Genomic DNA, 19,150 nt, shown 5'->3' with positions numbered 1-19,150 from the left:
AATGGGGGTAGATGGAAACCCCACGCCCATGTGCACAACACTACCGTTGCAAGTTAAATACAATGATAAAATGTTTAACCACGTTTTTCTCTACTCTGTTTCTTGTCCCATTTCCTTAATGGGACGTGACATGTTGTGTAAACTGGAGGCTACCTTAACCTGCACCCCTGAAGGGGTGGGCTTGCTGATGAGTGTATTAGGGGTGCCTACGGGTAATACACTTAGACACAAACATGCAGGAGACGGTTTACCGGGAGACCTTGCTGACCTGCCATCTGACTTATGGGGCACGGAAGATACAGACGTGGGGCTATTGCGATCAGTAAGCCCCGTTCGAATTCAGGTAAAGCCATCCCTCCCGCCACCAAACGTCGCCCAGTATCCTCTGTCACTAGAAGCAAGAGAAGGCATACGCCCCATAATAGAAGGCTTCATTGCAAAAGGAGTTATCCGGCCGCAGCGGACCCCCTGCAACACGCCAATACTACCAATAAAGAAACCTCCAAAGAAACCCGGAGATCCAGTCCGGTGGAGGTTTTGCCAAGACTTGAGGGCGGTAAACAGGTATGTGATCCCTTTGCACACTGTTGTTCCAGATCCAGTAACGATTATCAGTCAGATTCCATGGGACGCGAAGTGGTTTACCGTGATTGATCTCAAAAATGCCTTTTTTAGCATCCCTCTCCACCCAGATTCGCAATATCTGTTCGGACTCGAATGGGACCAGCGCTCTTTCGTTTGGACCCGAATCCCACAGGGATACCGCGATAGTCCCGGGGTGTTTAGCCAATGCCTGAGGGACGATCTCGAAGGGTTCACCCCAAAAAGAGGTTCCGTGCTTGTTCTGTACGTTGATGATATTTTGATTACCAATGAGCACCAGGGGGCGCTGCGAGAAGACGGTAAGGCTTTTCTGTTATACTTGCATTCAAGGGGTCACAAAATAGACCCGAAGAAGATCCAGTGGCTATCAGAAAGAGTCAAATACTTGGGGTTTATCTTAACGCCAGAGGGGCGACAAATGGACCCGGGGCGTATTTCTACCATACAAAACTGCCCCCTTCCAAGAACAAAAAGGCAGTTAAGGGGGTTTCTGGGACTGATTGGGTTCTGTAGACCGTGGCTGCCATCATGTGGAGAATTGAGCAAGCCACTATATGCGCTTACTGCAAGCAAGGCTCCTGATCTGATACAATGGAGCCGGGACAACGAGAAGGCGTTTGAATTATTAAAGCAAAGCGTAGCCACGTCCATGTCCCTGAAACCGCCAAATTATGGGAAACCTTTTAATCTGTTTGTACATGAGAGATGTGGGGTGGCCAGTGGAGTTCTGACACAATTATATGGTCCCAGCCATTTCCCTGTGGCGTTTTACTCTCAACAGATTGACAATGTAGCTCGTGGGACCCCCACATGCACGCGCACACTGACTGCGGCAGCCTTGCTGCTAACCAAAGTGAAAGGACTGACCCTCGGACACTCCACCACTGTATGGACCTCCCATGCCCTTTCGGCTTTGCTGCGAAAGGGTACCACACAGGTGTTTTCAGCACAAAGACAGCAACAGCTGGAAGCAGAGCTGCTAGAGGATCCAAATGTCAGATTTGAACGCTGTGGACCATTAAATCCAGCCACACTCTTACCCGATTTACCCCTGCCCCTCCCGGAACATGACTGTGTGCAAGTCTTACAATCTACCTTACAGATCAGACCAGACCTGTCTGATGAGCCATTGCCAGAATCGGATATTATACTGTTTACAGATGGCAGCTCCTATTACCAAAATGGGGTAAGATATACAGGATTTGCGATAACAACACAATGGGAGGTGGTGGAGGCGACAGCCCTCCCAGGACGATGGGGAGCGCAAGCAGCAGAGATTTATGCGCTGGCCAGAGCATGTCAATTGTCAGCAGGTAAGAAAGTGACTATTTTTACCGACAGCAGGTATGCTTTTGGAGTTATACACTGTCACATTCATCTGTGGAAATACAGGGGGTTTACAACTGCAGGGGGCAAGCCTATCCAACACTTGGAGCTTGTGCAAAAACTGTTACAAACTATTCTTGATCCCTTACTGTCATGCCCGCCCGACCCTCAGGGTCCCGGGAACATGCATCAGGCTCAGACCCCACCCTTAGGGAAATGAGACTGGAACCGAAAAGCTATTACTTCACCCTTGCCAAGGCTGTGTACGCTCACAACAACCCTGCAAGGTAGAAGGTAGGCTGCCACCACCCCTGTATACTGGTCCACTCAGAGCCAGGGGATCTCTGAGCCCAGAAGGTATATAAAACCAAGGTCCTAAAAGGCAAGAGTCACAGTTACACTCCTTGCCAGGCACCTCTGGTTTAACACTTAAAATCCAAGCTTTTAACTTCTTAACCCTCTTTGGTAGTGAGTGACTGAGGTTGGGTCAAAACACTGAATTTAGAACCACCCCTTCTCTCAAATGAACACACCAGGTTAAATAGAAGTAGCTTTATTAAAATATATAAGTGCACATATCATATAGCAGCAAGTAATCCTTTAAGACCATTCACCCAACAGGGGTTTAGGTTCTTACAAGAGAATTCATACACACAACAAGAAAATAATAAACTAGCTCACCTAACTACTTACATACGAGGTAGTTGGTTGCGTGGCACCTCTCCTAAGAGAGATGGATGTTCAACATAAAGCAATGGAACCAGACATAGGTTGCCTTCCCATAAGCAACCCCAGGAACCATAAAGCAGAAAAGGTTTGGAACTCTGGTGCCAGTCAGCATAGGCAGAGAACAGAGAACAAAGGCTGTGGGTCCCTAGCCCTATACTTAAGGGAAAAAGATCCTAACGGTCCAAGATTAATTGACCAATCAGGAATTGACTGATGTAACTTTCTTCTCGATGTTTCTCACATTTTCGCGCCTTCAGGCCCCCCTCCCAACGGTGTTTTCCAACTGCATAGGCCAAGGATGACCTTGGGTGCCAGGCACTGGCTAATCAACAAAGATAAACAGGTGCAGCTTGTTAAGGCTTCTTCTAACCGTCTTCAGCTGGGAAAATGAAACTTAACTTTGCAAATTGGCAAGGCCTGTCCTTTCTGACTATAACCATCTCCCAGAGTCCCTTACTGGAACCAAAGTGTTGTCATCAGATTTCTAATAACTCATGACCATTACAGGTTCATGACACGCCCCTTTTTGGGAAGATGATGTCAGAACTCTGAATAGTTCTGCGTCATCGCCACAGCAACCAGGAATAAGGGAACAGTCAGAAAAAAAAAATCCATCAACATTACAATACAGCATATAAAAAAGAGAAGAAAAAACAATTTAATACATTTTAAGCAAGTGAGCTACTTCTTGTCTTATGCCTTCTAATTAAATTCAAAGTTACAACATAACAAACAATAAAGGAGAAAAGAAAAAAAAAAGAAATAAGGGACCCCTAAAACACCCCCCAAAAAAAGAAAACTTTATTATCAAAAAAAAAATAATTAAAAAAAAAAAATAGAATAAAAAATGGGGTGATCCAAAACTGGTCCAAGTTCAAAAAAGGTCATAAGCCGTAAAATCTTTAAAAAGTCCATAAAACATGTTAAAAGCGTAAAAGAGTAAAACAAGGTCTAAAAACGGTCCAGAGGTCATCAGAGCCGGGAAATCAGTCAGTGGAATAGGCATGAATCAAATATCAATCAACTGGAACAGATAGGCGAGATAGAGCATCAGCTACTATATTATCACGCCCCTTTATGAACTGAATTGTAAAATCAAAATCTTGGAGGGCCAGACTCCAACGTAACAATTTTTGGTTGGAGTTTTTCATCCTGTTCAACCAACACAAAGGAGAATGGTCTGTCTGCAATTGAAAATGACGTCCCCATAGGTACGGGCGTAACTTATCAAGAGCCCAAACCAAAGCAAGACACTCCTTTTCAATGGTAGCCAAATTGCGCTCTCTTGGAAGCAATTTCTTACTAATGTATGCAATAGGGTGCAATTCTCCAGCAGCATCTTCCTGGAGCAAAGCAGCTCCAAGCCCAAAGTTAGAGGCATCCGTCTGAACTACAAAAGGGCTTGAAAAATCAGGAGCTTTCAAAACAGGATAGTTTATCAACATCGTCTTTAAAGCATCAAAAGCACTTTGACATTTATCAGTCCAAATGACACGCATTGGCATAGTCTTTTTGCACAGTTCAGTTAGAGGGGTAGCAACACTACTAAAATGTGGAGCAAATTTTCTGTAATAGCCGGCTAACCCCAAGAAAGATTGAACCTGTTTCTTGGTCTTAGGGACAGGCCAATTTTGAATAGCTTCGATCTTAGCCTCTAGGGGTTTGACACAATCCTGCCCCACCCTGTGTCCCAAATACACAACTTCTCCCAGACCAAATTGACATTTCTGCGCTTTGATGGTTAGTCCAGCGGCCTGCAGTCGCTGTAAAACAATTCTCAAATGGTTCAAATGCGACTTCCAGTCAGGGCTAAAGATGGCCAGATCGTCCAGATACGCACAAGAAAATTCACCTAGGCCATTAATCACAGAATTAATAAGCCTCATGAACGTGGCTGGGGCATTTCGAAGTCCGAATGGGAGAACCTTGAACTGGAACAAGCCCATATGCGTGACAAAAGCAGATTTCACAGCAGCGTCCCCATCTAGAGGCACTTGCCAATATCCCTTAGTTAAATCCAGTGTAGTGATGTATTTTGCTGCTCCCAGTCTTTCTATTAAATGGTCCATCCTAGGCAAAGGATACGGATCCACTTGGGAAATCTGGTTCAGCTTCCTGTAATCCACACAGAAACGCACTTCATTAGCTTCCCGTTTAGCCACTAGCACAATAGGGGAGGACCAGGGACTAGTAGAGGGTTCAATAACTCCCATTTCCAGCATAGCTTGGATTTCCCTCTCTACCACTTCTGCATTTCGTCCTATAACTCTGTACGGAGAAGCTTGCATAGGGGGATGATCCCCGGTGTTAATGGAATGAATAGCCAAGTCAGTTCTTCCAGGCTTACTGGAAAACATAGGTTTAAAGTCCATCAGGATTTGAACTAATTGCCTTCGTTGCTCCTGAGTCAAACCTTCGGGCAGGGTAATTTCAGTTATCCCCCCTGCTTGTTGACTCTCTGTAACCAAATCCAAAGAATCCTCTGCAAATTCACACGCCTTGGTACAGGCCATAATTAAATGTCTATTAGGAGGCTCAGATTCCTCCGCTGGTAATAAACCAGCCGAGTTAACTTCTGTTTTGCTTTTACAACCTTGAAGGCTTTCCTTCCTTTTTAGAACAGTCTTAGTTCCTTGAGAGCCAACAGGCGGCACTTTACATTCCATCAGCCCCCTTCCCCTGGGCTGCAAAAGCGAACTTTCTTTCTGTGGCTTAGGCAAGCACACAGCCCGTTCCTTTAAAGCCTTAGCTTCTCTCCCACTACCTTTCCAGGTGTCTAACAAAACTTGAGACTTAGCAAGAGCATCCCTCTCCGCCCTACGTTCAGTCTCTTTATGGTGCAGGAAGAGCAGGTCTGTTCCTATCAAAACATCCCACAAACTGTTGGTTGAATGAACTAGAACTCTATGGCGCCCAGTCCAATTCTTGTATGAAAGCACTAGCTCGGCCACACGAGCTTGCACAGCCCTGGGTCCATAAGCCGTGACAGTCACTTGTAAGTCAGGGACATATTGCTCTGGTTTCACCAAGTGTTCAGCAACACTGGAGAGCTCTGCGCCCGAATCTACCCGTCCCATGACCTGAATACAGTTAACATATATGGGTTCTGAAAACTGCGTTTGAACCCATTCCTTGCATTCCGATGAAAGAGGTTCTGGACAGTCCCTCCCTTGCAGCAAACCATCCTTTTCTTCTCCCTCTTGGCCCCCAGATATATTTTGTACAACACTCACCGACAGGGCCTTAACAACTGGTCCACGAGGGGTCTCAGGACGGTCTTGTGAATTTGGGGCAGAAAATACAAAATCCGATTCTGCTCCTTCATTCTCCTCGGCTGACGACCATGAAGAAAGTTCAGGAGGTTCCGCTCCAGGGGACGTTAAGTCTCTCACGCGTGCAACTGGAGCAACCTTTGGGTTCTTCCTTCCAGCAGGATTGGGCTTAGACAAGGTTTTAGAACAGGAATTAGCTTTATGTCCAATTTGCCCACATTTAAAACAAATTATTTCTCCACGGGGCTTCTCTTGCAATGCAGCCTCGGGCCGGGCGGAAGGCACTTTGAAGTAGCCAGCAGGCCCCCCTTTCTCTTCCTTCGCCGGTTGCCCTGGTTTCTGCATACCTGCGGTCTCTCGCCTCAGCGGTTTCACAGGAACGTACTCCGGTCTCCGAAACAAAGTATACTTTTCTCCAGCTCTGTTTTTAAACATACGATCTGCTAGCATGCCTGCTTCAGTCAGAGAACGGGGCTGCTGGTCTCTGACCAGAGCCATCAAATCTCGAGGGAGGCGTCTGTAAAACAGTTCTTTTGCAAACAGATCTAAAACCTCCTCTCGGGTTACAGCCTCGGCTGTGTCAGCCCAACGTTCCACATTTCTGCCCATCCGTGCAGCAAAGGCTGAGAAGCTTTCCCGAGGCTTCTTCTGGTCTGTTTCTAAATGCCGAAAACAATCCTCTGAAGTTAGCGCAAAGTGAGACTTGGCTACAGCATAAAAGTAGTCAAAATCATCGGCATACTCCAGTGGCAAGGAGTTCAACAGTTCTCTCAACTCGCCTTCAGCATTAATGCGTAAAGCACTCATCCAGTACTTTTTAGGCACACCTTGATCCCTACAAGAGTGAGCAAAAACTTGGAAGAAGGTAAAAATGTCATCTGTCTCACGAAAAGTCGGAAAGGATTTTTTATGGAGGTCTGGTCTTCCTCCTCGTGGTTGTTGCATCTCACGAGCAAAGCTTTCCCTACTCCGGCGATCTTCCTCCATAGCCTTGAACTGCAGGGACAACAGCTTCATTTGCTTAGCCAGGTAGCGCTGCATGCTCCTAGGCAGCTCTTCCTCATCCAAATCTGATTCCTCCTCATCTTCGCTATCCTCAGTTTGCTTAGACACGAACTCCTTTTCATCCACAGAAGGCTGAGGTATAAACGACAGAGCAGCAGCGCCTTCTTCCAGCTGAACAAGCTGACTAGGCAACGCAGTGTCTGCCAGGAGCACATCCTCGGCTCCATTCTTTTGAGATCTGGTTTTTATCTTTTGCGACATTCTGCACTAACCTTACTACCCAAAGTAACAAACAATTGTGTCAGAAGTCTCTTTAAAATTTACAACTTGCTGCAATGCACTTATCTCACACAGCGTGTTCACTTAAGAGCAGGAATGGCTTCGATCCTCACCGCTGCCAGCCATGTCATGCCCGCCCGACCCTCAGGGTCCCGGGAACATGCATCAGGCTCAGACCCCACCCTTAGGGAAATGAGACTGGAACCGAAAAGCTATTACTTCACCCTTGCCAAGGCTGTGTACGCTCACAACAACCCTGCAAGGTAGAAGGTAGGCTGCCACCACCCCTGTATACTGGTCCACTCAGAGCCAGGGGATCTCTGAGCCCAGAAGGTATATAAAACCAAGGTCCTAAAAGGCAAGAGTCACAGTTACACTCCTTGCCAGGCACCTCTGGTTTAACACTTAAAATCCAAGCTTTTAACTTCTTAACCCTCTTTGGTAGTGAGTGACTGAGGTTGGGTCAAAACACTGAATTTAGAACCACCCCTTCTCTCAAATGAACACACCAGGTTAAATAGAAGTAGCTTTATTAAAATATATAAATGCACATATCATATAGCAGCAAGTAATCCTTTAAGACCATTCACCCAACAGGGGTTTAGGTTCTTACAAGAGAATTCATACACACAACAAGAAAATAATAAACTAGCTCACCTAACTACTTACATACGAGGTAGTTGGTTGCGTGGCACCTCTCCTAAGAGAGATGGATGTTCAACATAAAGCAATGGAACCAGACATAGGTTGCCTTCCCATAAGCAACCCCAGGAACCATAAAGCAGAAAAGGTTTGGAACTCTGGTGCCAGTCAGCATAGGCAGAGAACAGAGAACAAAGGCTGTGGGTCCCTAGCCCTATACTTAAGGGAAAAAGATCCTAACGGTCCAAGATTAATTGACCAATCAGGAATTGACTGATGTAACTTTCTTCTCGATGTTTCTCACATTTTCGCGCCTTCAGGCCCCCCTCCCAACGGTGTTTTCCAACTGCATAGGCCAAGGATGACCTTGGGTGCCAGGCACTGGCTAATCAACAAAGATAAACAGGTGCAGCTTGTTAAGGCTTCTTCTAACCGTCTTCAGCTGGGAAAATGAAACTTAACTTTGCAAATTGGCAAGGCCTGTCCTTTCTGACTATAACCATCTCCCAGAGTCCCTTACTGGAACCAAAGTGTTGTCATCAGATTTCTAATAACTCATGACCATTACAGGTTCATGACACTTACAGCTAGCAGTGGTGCATTGCAAGGCACATACTAAGGAACAGGACCCAGTGACTTTGGGAAATGCCCTGGCTGACCAGACTGCCCGCCACGCAGCATTACTACCTATGAGTATGCCAACTCTGGCACTAGTGACCACTGCTTTTGTCCCGCCTGTATCTGTTTCAATACCCCCACGGGAAGTGAAGCAATGGACTGAACTAGGAGCGATCCTGAAACAACAACTATGGACCATGCCGGACGGCCGAGCGTGTCTACCCAGAGCGTTGTATCACGCAGCAGCAAAATGGTTCCATGACCATGGAGGTCATTACGGCATACTTGCCTTATCAGATTCGATCACACGTTTCTGGTATGCCCCTGGAATCCAACCCGTATGCGGCGCAATAGTGAAAGCATGCCACATTTGCCAAGCCAACGGACCAGCTTTACCAAACAGGGCCCCACAAGGGGGTAGACCCGTGCCGGCTGCACCTTTTACTCAGCTCCAAATCGACTTCGTTGATCTCCCTAAGGCGGAAGGAAAGAAACATCTTCTAGTCATGGTATGCCCTTTAACAGCATGGGTAGAGGGATTCCCAACCACAAACGCTACGGCAACAACGGTAGCCAAAATATTACTGAAAGAAGTAATACCGCGGTTCGGAATTCCAGAGGTAATAGACTCAGACCGAGGAACACACTTTACAGGACAGATTTTGACAAAAATTGAAGAAGGTCTGGGAATTAAACATATGTTCCATACCGCTTACCATCCACAATCATCCGGAGCGACGGAAAGACAGAACCGGGAAATTAAGACAGCGTTGGCTAAGTATACTCAGGAAACAGGCTTAAGGTGGCCTCAGGTACTCCCTCTCGTTCTTTTCCATTTGCGTACCCGCCCTACCCGGGCGTTAGGGCTTTCACCGTTCGAATTAGTGTATGGCAGGCCTCCCACAAAAGGGGTGTGCTTGCCAAATGTGGAGGTTTCACTATTGGGGGGGGATCACATAACTGTATCCCAGTATCTTTCCTTGCAGACCAGGCTCCGGGAACTGTGGAAAGCTGCCGGATCCACTAAGACGGTACCCCTTGAGGACCAGGTGCATCCATACAACCCCGGGGACTTTGTTTGGGCAAAGAAATTCGTGAGGGGCGATTCCTTGCAGCCAAGATACACGGGACCACATCAAGTCCTGTTGACTACACAAGCTGCTGTTTTCCTAGAAGGACGAAAGTCGTGGATACACCATTCCCACGTAAAGCCAGCTGTAGTAGCGGCACCGCCACCACCCCAGGTCCCCAAGATACGGTTGCAGAGGAACGAAGAAACCGGCCAGTGGCAGGCGGCACAATTCCCTTTCCAGAACGCGGACATTGAATAAGACATCAACACAGAAATGCTCCAACAAACAGAAAGGATGTCTATTTACTTATGGGGGATGACTGTGTTAGCTCGATATGCCTTACCCCTTTGCTGCCCCCCAAACGTGAAGATATGCAATGATAATGATTATTACTACCTGAAAGACTTTGGACGAACAATCCCAAAAACACGGGATTGCCCAGACCCTTTTCTTTACGATGTAAATCAGATAAAGGAAGGGATAGTGAAGGCTGACATAGCGGGACGGTTGTGTCATAAAACAGCCGTTATCTTGCAACATAATTATACTGGCCGCTGGGTAACGCATTGCACCCAGGCTGAAATTGAATGGCCTATTAGACTTGCACTTCGATGCTGGCAATATCGACATATGCCTAATTACGGCTGCCCTCCAGAGGTAGACATAACATCTATAAGTTCAGAATATAACATGCTTACTTTCCAGGTTAAATATGGAACAACCCAGCCCAAGATGGCAGAAAGACCAAAGTTTTGTGTAGGTATTGGAGAACCATCATGTTATGCATGGCTAAAAGATAAACTGGGCGCTCAGAAACCCATACAAGACAAGGTGACACAAGCTACACAAACCAGGAAAACATGGGGCGGGTTCAAACATAGAAACACCAAAAGAGGCGATGGGTGGGACGGAAATACTTTTGTTGCCTTAATGGAAGAAACAGCTCCAGAAAAGGGCACCTGTTATGTTTGTGCACACACCCCACCGCATGGACAGGCGGGAGTCCCCTTGACGGGGGCCCCATTGCCGTTAAATGACTATCTCTCCTTCGCCTCACATTCCAGCTCACAGGAACTAGAAGGGGGGTTGGTTCTTAGTGGGCCCATAGCGAGATCAGTATGCGTAGGCAGCGGAAGCCAGCCAGCAGGAGGGATGTCATGCGATGGCTTAATTTACTCTACAAAACCAGGTAATTGGTCTTTTATAAATGAAACACGAAAAGCAGCGGGTTTAACGTGGCTTTCTATTTGGCAGCATTTGCTACACCTGACTTTTGCGGACCACCATTTAGTACCTTTCCTTACAGATCTAGTGGATCATCAAACCCCAGCTGGACTCTGGTGGCTTTGTGGGCACTCAGCGGTAAGGAAATTACCAGTAACGGGCTCCTGGACCTGTACTTTGGGAAGAGTAGTTCCAGGACTCCGGGTTTCCTCCACATTGCCTACTCTGCGTCGCCGTAACAAAAGAAGCACAGGGGAGGCAGTGCTGAGAGGTTTCTTTCCACAGTATGGCGCAGCCAAAACATACCAGGAGCTCATAGAATTGTCTCAAGCTTTTGAGCGTTTTATGAATGATTCGGCCATTGCCTTTTCGGATCTCACCAACGAACAAGGGCAAATTAGAACTGTAGTTCTCCAGAACCGGCTCGCTTTGGACTTTTTATTGAGCTCCCACGGGGGGGTCTGTTCGCTGATAGGGAGCGAATGTTGTACCCACATAACAGACAGCAAGGCTGATGTCATAAAACACATTAACGACATCGGAAATATATATCACGAAGTAGAGCACATAGAGAATTTTTCCTTGTTCTCGAGCTTCTCCAATTGGTTTTCAGCCTGGCCCAGTTGGCATAAGATCTTATTTTATATTGTTATAACAGGTGCCTTGTTAATTTCAGTTTGTTGCTGTGTACAATGTATTCCCAATTTAATGCAACTGGCCTCTGCCTGCCTGAACCGACTCACAGTGTCCCTTTTCAAAAAACCACAGCCAACTTACATGGAATTGGCTTTGAGACCGGCTTGGCAATCCAAACAAGGTGATGCAGCTACCTGAGAGACTAACTAGTCTCTCAGGGCTGAAAGGGGGGATTGTTGTGTTCAAATTGAAACCCCTGTGTTAATAAAACTATAGTTCACTGGTCTTACCTAAACCAGCTTAGGCTTCATGAGAAATAGAACCAGAGTGGCATTTATCTGACTTTCGGTATAAAATGTAGATTTATTTCCTTGTGACCTAACCCTTACCGACATTCCAGTGGCTCACATAATAAAAGCCGGATTACGCTGGAGACTCCCCTACTATGCATTTCATACCGTATATATGCTTATGGCTTTGCTTATTACTGTCAAAATGTTTCACTCAGAAATGTCAAAGGCTGCTTTATTGTCCCTCATAGCTCTCGAGTTGTATCCCTCCCTTTTGATATGCAAGACGAAATAATACCATGTCTGTGTTTAAGTTAGAGGGCGCCCGGTTGCAATTGAACCTCCTCTTCCCATGCGCCTTTGTCCGTTCCTGCATAGTGCTTATCTCAAGGACATGTGAAATATGTAGACAAGTTGACAGTGCAATGTTTCCACTTTTGTTCTTCTCCTATACCCCTTTTTTCTTTCTCACATACGTCCCAAAGCCCGGGCAGTTAGCAATTGTTTCTTTATGTTTTATGACGTGAACATGATACTGTAAACTTCAGGGTAAACCTATATAAACCCCCATCTATCAATAAACGCGGTTCCCATGCTCACCTGCTTTGGCTTGTAAGTATTGGGTCCCCTTTGCAAAGGCTTTGTTTTGTGTTGTTTGATCTCTGATAGTGGGTTCCTTTTTACTCAGCTCCGCACTCTCCCGGGGTGTAATAAGTGAGCTGGGGTAACAGGACAGCTTGCGTGTTGGGTTTGGATCTAACAGAGTCATCCCACCAAGTTTCAGTTACAGGAGGGTAAATACAATTTGATAGGTGTAACTGAAACTTGGTGGGATGACTGTCATGACTAGAATAACTGTCACTACATCCATCAAGTCATCCCTGTTGGTTAGAATCAAATCAAGGATAGCTGATCCTCTAGTTGCTTCCTCCACTTTCTGTAGGAAGAAGTTATCTCCAAAACAAGTCAGGAATTTCTTTGTCTTCCAACAGGTATCGGGATAATTGAAGTCCCCCATTACTGCTACATCATGTCTCCTTGAAACATTGGCAATTTGCTTTGTAAAAGTTTCATCCTCATTTTCTCCTTGATTGGGTGGTTGGTAGTAGACTTCAATTACCATGTTCCTTTTATTCCTTGCCCAAATTAGGCTATCCAAATTAGGCTATCATGTTTGGGGATGAAAATTCTCCAGGCTTATGAACTATCAAGTGCCGAGGTGGAGAGGAAACACGGAGACAGCTGGTTCTGGTGTCAAGTGTTCAAGCCATACCAAGGGAGGATGTGGAAGAAAAGGCTTAAGTTGCAGCGCCATGGGTAACTGGCGCTTGTTGCTGGTGTGGAGACAACACATTCCAGATCGCGTGACTACTATAAGGACTTTGAGATCAGGAGAAGGGAGAGCATCAGCGGCTGTGAATAATTTGGAAAGAACTGTGAAGTGTGACTCTACATGGACAAGACTGGCGGAGCATGGACTTTGGACATTTTCTTTTTGAACTATGTAATCCAGAGACTCTCATTCCTGGACCTCCAGATGGATAGGCAAGGACTCTCTCCCCCAAAGAGAGAAAAGTGGACTCTTGTTTGGACACTGCGTATCCTTCTTGAGTACAAGAAGCATACTGTGCTTCTGTGTAAGGGGGGGGTGACATTCCACACTTTTATGTTAAAATGTTGTATGCATTTGAATTGTTATTTATGGTAAGACGCTTTTATTAGTATTATTAATGTAAGTGGTGAATTTCCGTAGCCCCTTGTGAGTGAGATAGAATATTGGTGCAGGCTGGTTTGTGATTGGTTGAGTTAAAAAACCACTTGGATTTGAGTGTTTGGCAGTTGAACGGCAGATAGGGATTTGTCTTGGAAGGAAGAGTGGCTGTAGTGTGAGTAGTTAGGCAGGATGCTGTTACTGATATTAATTGAGCAATTTAATGAGTGTACCTCATCCAGAAGTAATGAAGGTTTATTTGTAACCACACACTTAAGAACCTGAGCACAAAGTATTCTTATTCATATTCAAATCTGTTGTTTAATAAATCACTTTGGTTCAAAACACACCTGGTTTTTTGACCAGCTACTATAATACATATAAGGATTGATATAAATATAAACAAGGGTTGTAATACAGTATCAAACAGTGGCAGCGAAATTACTTTAGAGTGGCGCAGAGTGGTAAGCCGCAGTAACGCAGCCGAAGCTCTGCTCACAGCCGGAGTTCAACTCCAACGGAAGGAGGAAGTTGAATCTCCGGTAAAAGGGGTCGAGGTCCACTCAGCCTTCCATCCATCCGTGGTCAGTAAAATGAGTACCCGGCATATGCTGGGGGGTAAAGAAAGGCCGGGGATGGAACTGGCAATCTCACCCCATATATATGGTCTGCCTAGTAAACGTCGCAAGACGTCACCCTAAGAGTCGGAAACGACTCGCACTACAAGCGCGGGGACACCTTTACCTTTTTACAGTAGCAGGTTAAGGTAGCAAACCCATAGCTGTGATCTTAAGATAGGATACAAAGAGGCACAGAGGGCTGAAGCTCGCCTGTAAATCTGGTGGATATAGCAAGGGCTGAGGAAATAAAGCAGCATTGTTATAAAAAATTGTATTTGGAGAGAAATAAATAGCGTGCCCCCTCATCTGCTAATACACACAAGGAGGAGGTAGTGGTGGGTCAAACAGAGAGGTGCAGGCATGACAGGCCCATCCAAACCTACTGTGAAAATCCACATTTCAGGATTCAATTTGTCACCGGAGAGTCCATACCTTAGTTGTTTGTTATCAGTTTGTCATATTAAAAACTCCTGAGTTTATCCATACGTGGGTGTGAGATTTTAAAGTTATATCAAATTTTCACTAAGCTCTGCCTGTCACTCCTCCCCTAAAAGCACATTGGTCCATTTTGTATCATGCGTTTTACGTTCTCACACACACACACACAAACTGCGCAAAAGCGAAATAGCATTGCTGTAGCTGCGCACAGAGCAGTTTATCAACCGAAGCTCGCAAGAATCCCCAGCTTAAACCCTGCAAAAACATATTTTTCCCTGGTAATAAAAAGCACATTCTATTTTTGACATTAGCGGTTGTGTTTTCTGTCACTAAAGTGGTTGTCGGATTATTTTTCATATGATTACAAAATTAGTAGAATACAAGACCAGAGCAAAACCCAAAAATAGCCTAATTCAGTACTGGGAATATAACTGGTCATTAGAGAAGAAAAAGACGGTATAGACAGATGACGGAGGGATGCTCATGGACTGCCTACACTGGAAGAGCCGCTCTAATGCGTCCAAGCAACCAAACATTAATTCAATTGATAATTGATACAGAGAAGTTTACCGTTTATTTGGTGGTATGCCAAATGTGGATTTATCAATGTGAATATTTCTGTAATAGCATGCAACGTCATTTGGATGAAGGTGAATGAATGAGGACACAAAGGAATTACATTGCAGATTATGCAGTGGTATGGAGGGGCCCTAAGAATTCCTCAGCAGACAGATGGATGTGGGAACAGTTTCCTGAAGGAAGAAAGTCTGAACGCTATTACTTCAGAATAAACAGCAGCTTAGCAGCAATCTAAGCCTGTGAAAATAGCCTGTGTATCTTTCCTCCTTACTTTCATGCCTTCTACCTTCCCTCCTATATATTCTTGGATCTTGAAAACTGGAAAGAAAACACGTCGAGATCAGTAACAGTTGTGGCATAGTACTGTGATACTATCCTAGTAACTGTAGATCCCTTACCGAGCCATGCCAGACAAATGTTCTACCTATGTAAGTCTTAAGATCATACCTGTCCTAGAGACTGTTGCAGGAGAGCAGCCAAGGACAGGAGTACAATTGGAAGGAGCATCTCTGAGGAAACAAAAACAATCAGCAAATGTATTAGAATATTTTGTTTCTGGACACCTAATGCAAGCCTAAGCATGTTTATTTGAAAGCAAAACCCACGGAATTCAATGTGACCAGCTTCCTGAATCATGGAGGTGGATTCATACAATGTTTTGTCTCACTGTGAGGACACCTTGGAGTAATGGACAATCCACCATTCTCAAATTATTATCTTTCCTGGAAAACTCCTTTGACAGCAGGATGACTAAAGTAAAAGGCATTGCCCACAGTTGATTGTTTCCCTTATGACAACAAATTCAAAAGAAACTTCATATACATGAAACATTTGTTGTTATATTTATATACAACTATAGTTTGTTTATAGTCCACTGACCATTACCTAGAGAGGTAGTGGGCTCTCTGACACTGGAGGCATTCAAGAGGCAGCTGGACAGCCATCTGTCGGGAATGCTTTGATTTGGATTCCTGCATTGAGCAGGGGGTTGGACTCGATGGCCTTGTAGGCCCCTTCCAACTCTACTATTCTATGATTCTATGCAAGCCCTGGACCACTGCCTGGACTCGGTGGTGGGTGGGATGAGGGCCAATAAACTGAGTCTGAATGGACAGAGACAGAGATGCTGTGGGTTGGTGGTTCCCAAGTGCAGATAATTGGTCAGTTGCCTGCTTTGGATGGGGTCGTACTCCCTCTGCAAGAGCAGGTCCATAGTCTGGGGGCGCTCCTGGATCCATTTTTGCCACTAGAGGCCCAGGTGACCACAAAAGCTAGGAGTGTCTTTTACCAGCTTCAGCTGCAGCCGTTTCTGAACCAGGACAGTCTGACTACCGTTGTCCATGCACTGGTAACCTCCAGGCTAGATTACTGTAATGTGCTCTATGTGGGGCTGCCCTTGAGGTTGGTGCAGAAGCTACAGCTGGTGCAAAATGTGGTGGTGAGACTGGTCACTGGGGTAGGGTATCGCCAACATGTCACCCCGCTGCTGAAAGAATTGCACTGGCTGCCCATTTGCTACCAGGCCAAGTTCAAGGTCTAGTTTTGGTGTACAAAGCCCTATACAACTTGGGACCAGGATACCTGAAAGACCGTCTTATCTCTTACATGCTCAGTCAATCACTACGCTGTGCAGGTGAGGGCCCCCTGCAGATACCATCTTATCAGGAGGTCCGTTCCACATAACGTAGGAAACAGACCATAAGTGTGGCGGCATCTACCCTTTGGAATTCCCTCCCCTTAAATATTAGACAGCGCCATCTCAGTTATCTTTTCGGTGCCTACCTACTGAACACTTTCCTCTTTCAACAAGCCTTTTAAGAAGAGACCTTATCCCAGTCTGCATCTGTATTGGAATTGCTTTTTAATATGTTTTTAAACTTTTTTTAAAAAATATATGTTTTTAAACCTTTTTGTTAAAATATGTTTTTAAACCTTTTTAAAAAAATGTTTTTATAGATGCTTGTTTTAATGTATTTTAGGGTCTGTTTTTATGATGTTTTAAAGTGTTTTTAGTGCTTTTGTTTGCAGCCCTGGGCTCCTCCTGGGTGGAAGGACGGGATATAAATCAAATAATGAATAAATAAATGTGTGCTAGAGAAAAAGCTTTCTCTAGCTTTCTTTATGAAAAGATAGCTAGTTCAAATAGGGCATTCCATTTTTAGAACGAGAGCCTGACAAACCCAGTGACTGGGGAGAACAAGGCCCCTGCAGTGTGTGCCATACAGCTCCTGTAGGTCAATATCCATTGGTCTCTGTTTGACAGTATGTTTGACTTCCTCACAATTTATAGATATCAAGAAAGAAGGAGAAAGTCCAACTGAAATAACTTTATGCAGCAAATATTCCTTCATCCAGGCAGATCTGGAATACAAAGGCATTGGGAGTAAGCAAGAAGCAACAACAAAGACAAAAGTGAGTGGAATAGACAGAAGTCAGGCTCTCAAAATGAAAAGCAGCACCAGCAACACCTCAAGACATGCCAAATAGAAAACTAAGAAAGTAGGATTGATCTGGATAGTGAATGTATATATGCATTTAAAAAACCATTAGCAGACAAGTTCTTGGAATGTTGAGCATTGCTTTGGGAAGCAGATGATCCCCCCTCCCTCAAGGCTTTTCTACATTACCTTTCCAAATGTGGTCCTCTTTGGCTCTGGAAGGGCTGCAGGAGTTCGATCTAAATTGCAATGGGGCGGTATATATATACCAGGAACACTTCCTGCTTTGTAAATGAGCACTACGAGAAATATTCTTCAGCATCGAGCTTCATTTTCTCAAAGTACTGTACTTTTTCAGGAAATGTGTGGCTGTTTTGCGGCCAGTTCAGTGTTGATGGTCTGTAGACTTTCTTTCTTAGCTCTTTTAAAATACAGAGCAAAATGTGACAGTATTCACCAACCACAGATTTCTACAGGTAACAGATGTGGGGTGATACCCCTTTAAGAGAACATCACAACAGAATTTCAACATTCCAAGTGGGAGTACGCAGAATATGTTGCAAATGTATGCTCAGCTTCCTCACACGAGTCCTGTTCAGGGTTCTAGCTAGCCTAGAACAGGAGCTTCGTAGCGCTGGCCAGGGCTCTCTTATTGGGGTAGAAGGTTTTATGTTCTCATGTGGGTAAGTCCTAGATACCACCAGAGGAGAATGGGAAGCAAAATAGATGCCCTTTCTCCTCTCCTGAGCCCTTTCTTTTCCTGTACAGCTCTTGTTTCAAAGTTCCCTGTGTGTAGGCTTGGAGAAGAACTTTTGTGGAGGGGGTTATCATAAAATCTCACCTCAAATGAGAGGTGAGGTTTTTAAGCCCCCCCCCCAATTCTTCTCTGGTTCCAATGAAAATTGACATTGATGTCTCCATTGAATTGCACTGCGAAGAAAGGCTGCATCCCCACAATGGCTGGTGGAAGGGAAAGACCCAGCCCCTGTCAAGGACTCTGCTGCTCCAAGATTTTCCATAAGACATAGATGTATGGGAGAAAGAGAGGCTGTACTACCAAAAGCTACTGATTTGGGCATGAATGCCCATCCTTCTCAAAGGAACTTTGGGACAACAGGGTTGTGGGCAAGGGGTGGGCTCTCCCTCTCCCACACAAGCACCATTTTGGGGGCTGCAGTTTTTTTCTTCTGTGCTTTGATTTGGATTCCTGCATTGAGCAGGGGGTTGGACCCGATGGCCTTGTAGGCCCCTTCCAACTCTACTATTCTATGATTTCAAAAATAGGTGCATCAATGCGCCCACTGTTTTCAAAATGGGAAAGGCTGCACCCCCAAAAAATGGCTGGTGGGCTATCCTTATCTTGCTATGTAGCATAGCACTACCCAGTCCCCATATAGAGCTCTTAATAATTAATAGCATAGCAGAGGAAGGTTTCAGAAAGAACCTCCGTTTTCTGTTTGCACCTTTCACAGTCAGTTTGTTCTACCATTTAAAAACAACAACAACCCAGAAGTGTGATTATTGTATTTTCACTGGTACAATACAGCTAAAATACAAATTTTTGTTTGAGCAGTGTTGTGCTTTTGTGCACGTTAGGGGAAAAAGAAAATAAAGGCACCGTTTGCAGCAATATGAAAAAGTATTGCAGAACGGGAGAAAGCAGAGGA

The 19,150-nt window shown here is 45.1% G+C and overlaps 1 protein-coding gene across 1 annotated transcript in view; it reads right to left on the bottom strand.

Annotated features, from left to right (window-relative positions):
- The window catches only part of LOC133382829 (serotriflin-like), a 38,408-nt gene extending 22,856 nt beyond the window's left edge, over nucleotides 1-15,552 (bottom strand). Inside the window, exon 1 of the mRNA XM_061622326.1 lies at nucleotides 15,493-15,552. Within this exon, the coding sequence (XP_061478310.1) occupies nucleotides 15,493-15,552 (60 nt within the window). The remainder of the gene's footprint in view (nucleotides 1-15,492) is intronic.
- Nucleotides 15,553-19,150: the final 3,598 nt, after the last annotated feature.

This window comes from Rhineura floridana, chromosome 4 (genome assembly GCF_030035675.1).
Source record: "Rhineura floridana isolate rRhiFlo1 chromosome 4, rRhiFlo1.hap2, whole genome shotgun sequence".
Taxonomy (NCBI): Eukaryota; Metazoa; Chordata; class Lepidosauria; order Squamata; family Rhineuridae; genus Rhineura; species Rhineura floridana.
This window is presented reverse-complemented; position numbering and strand designations above follow the sequence as displayed.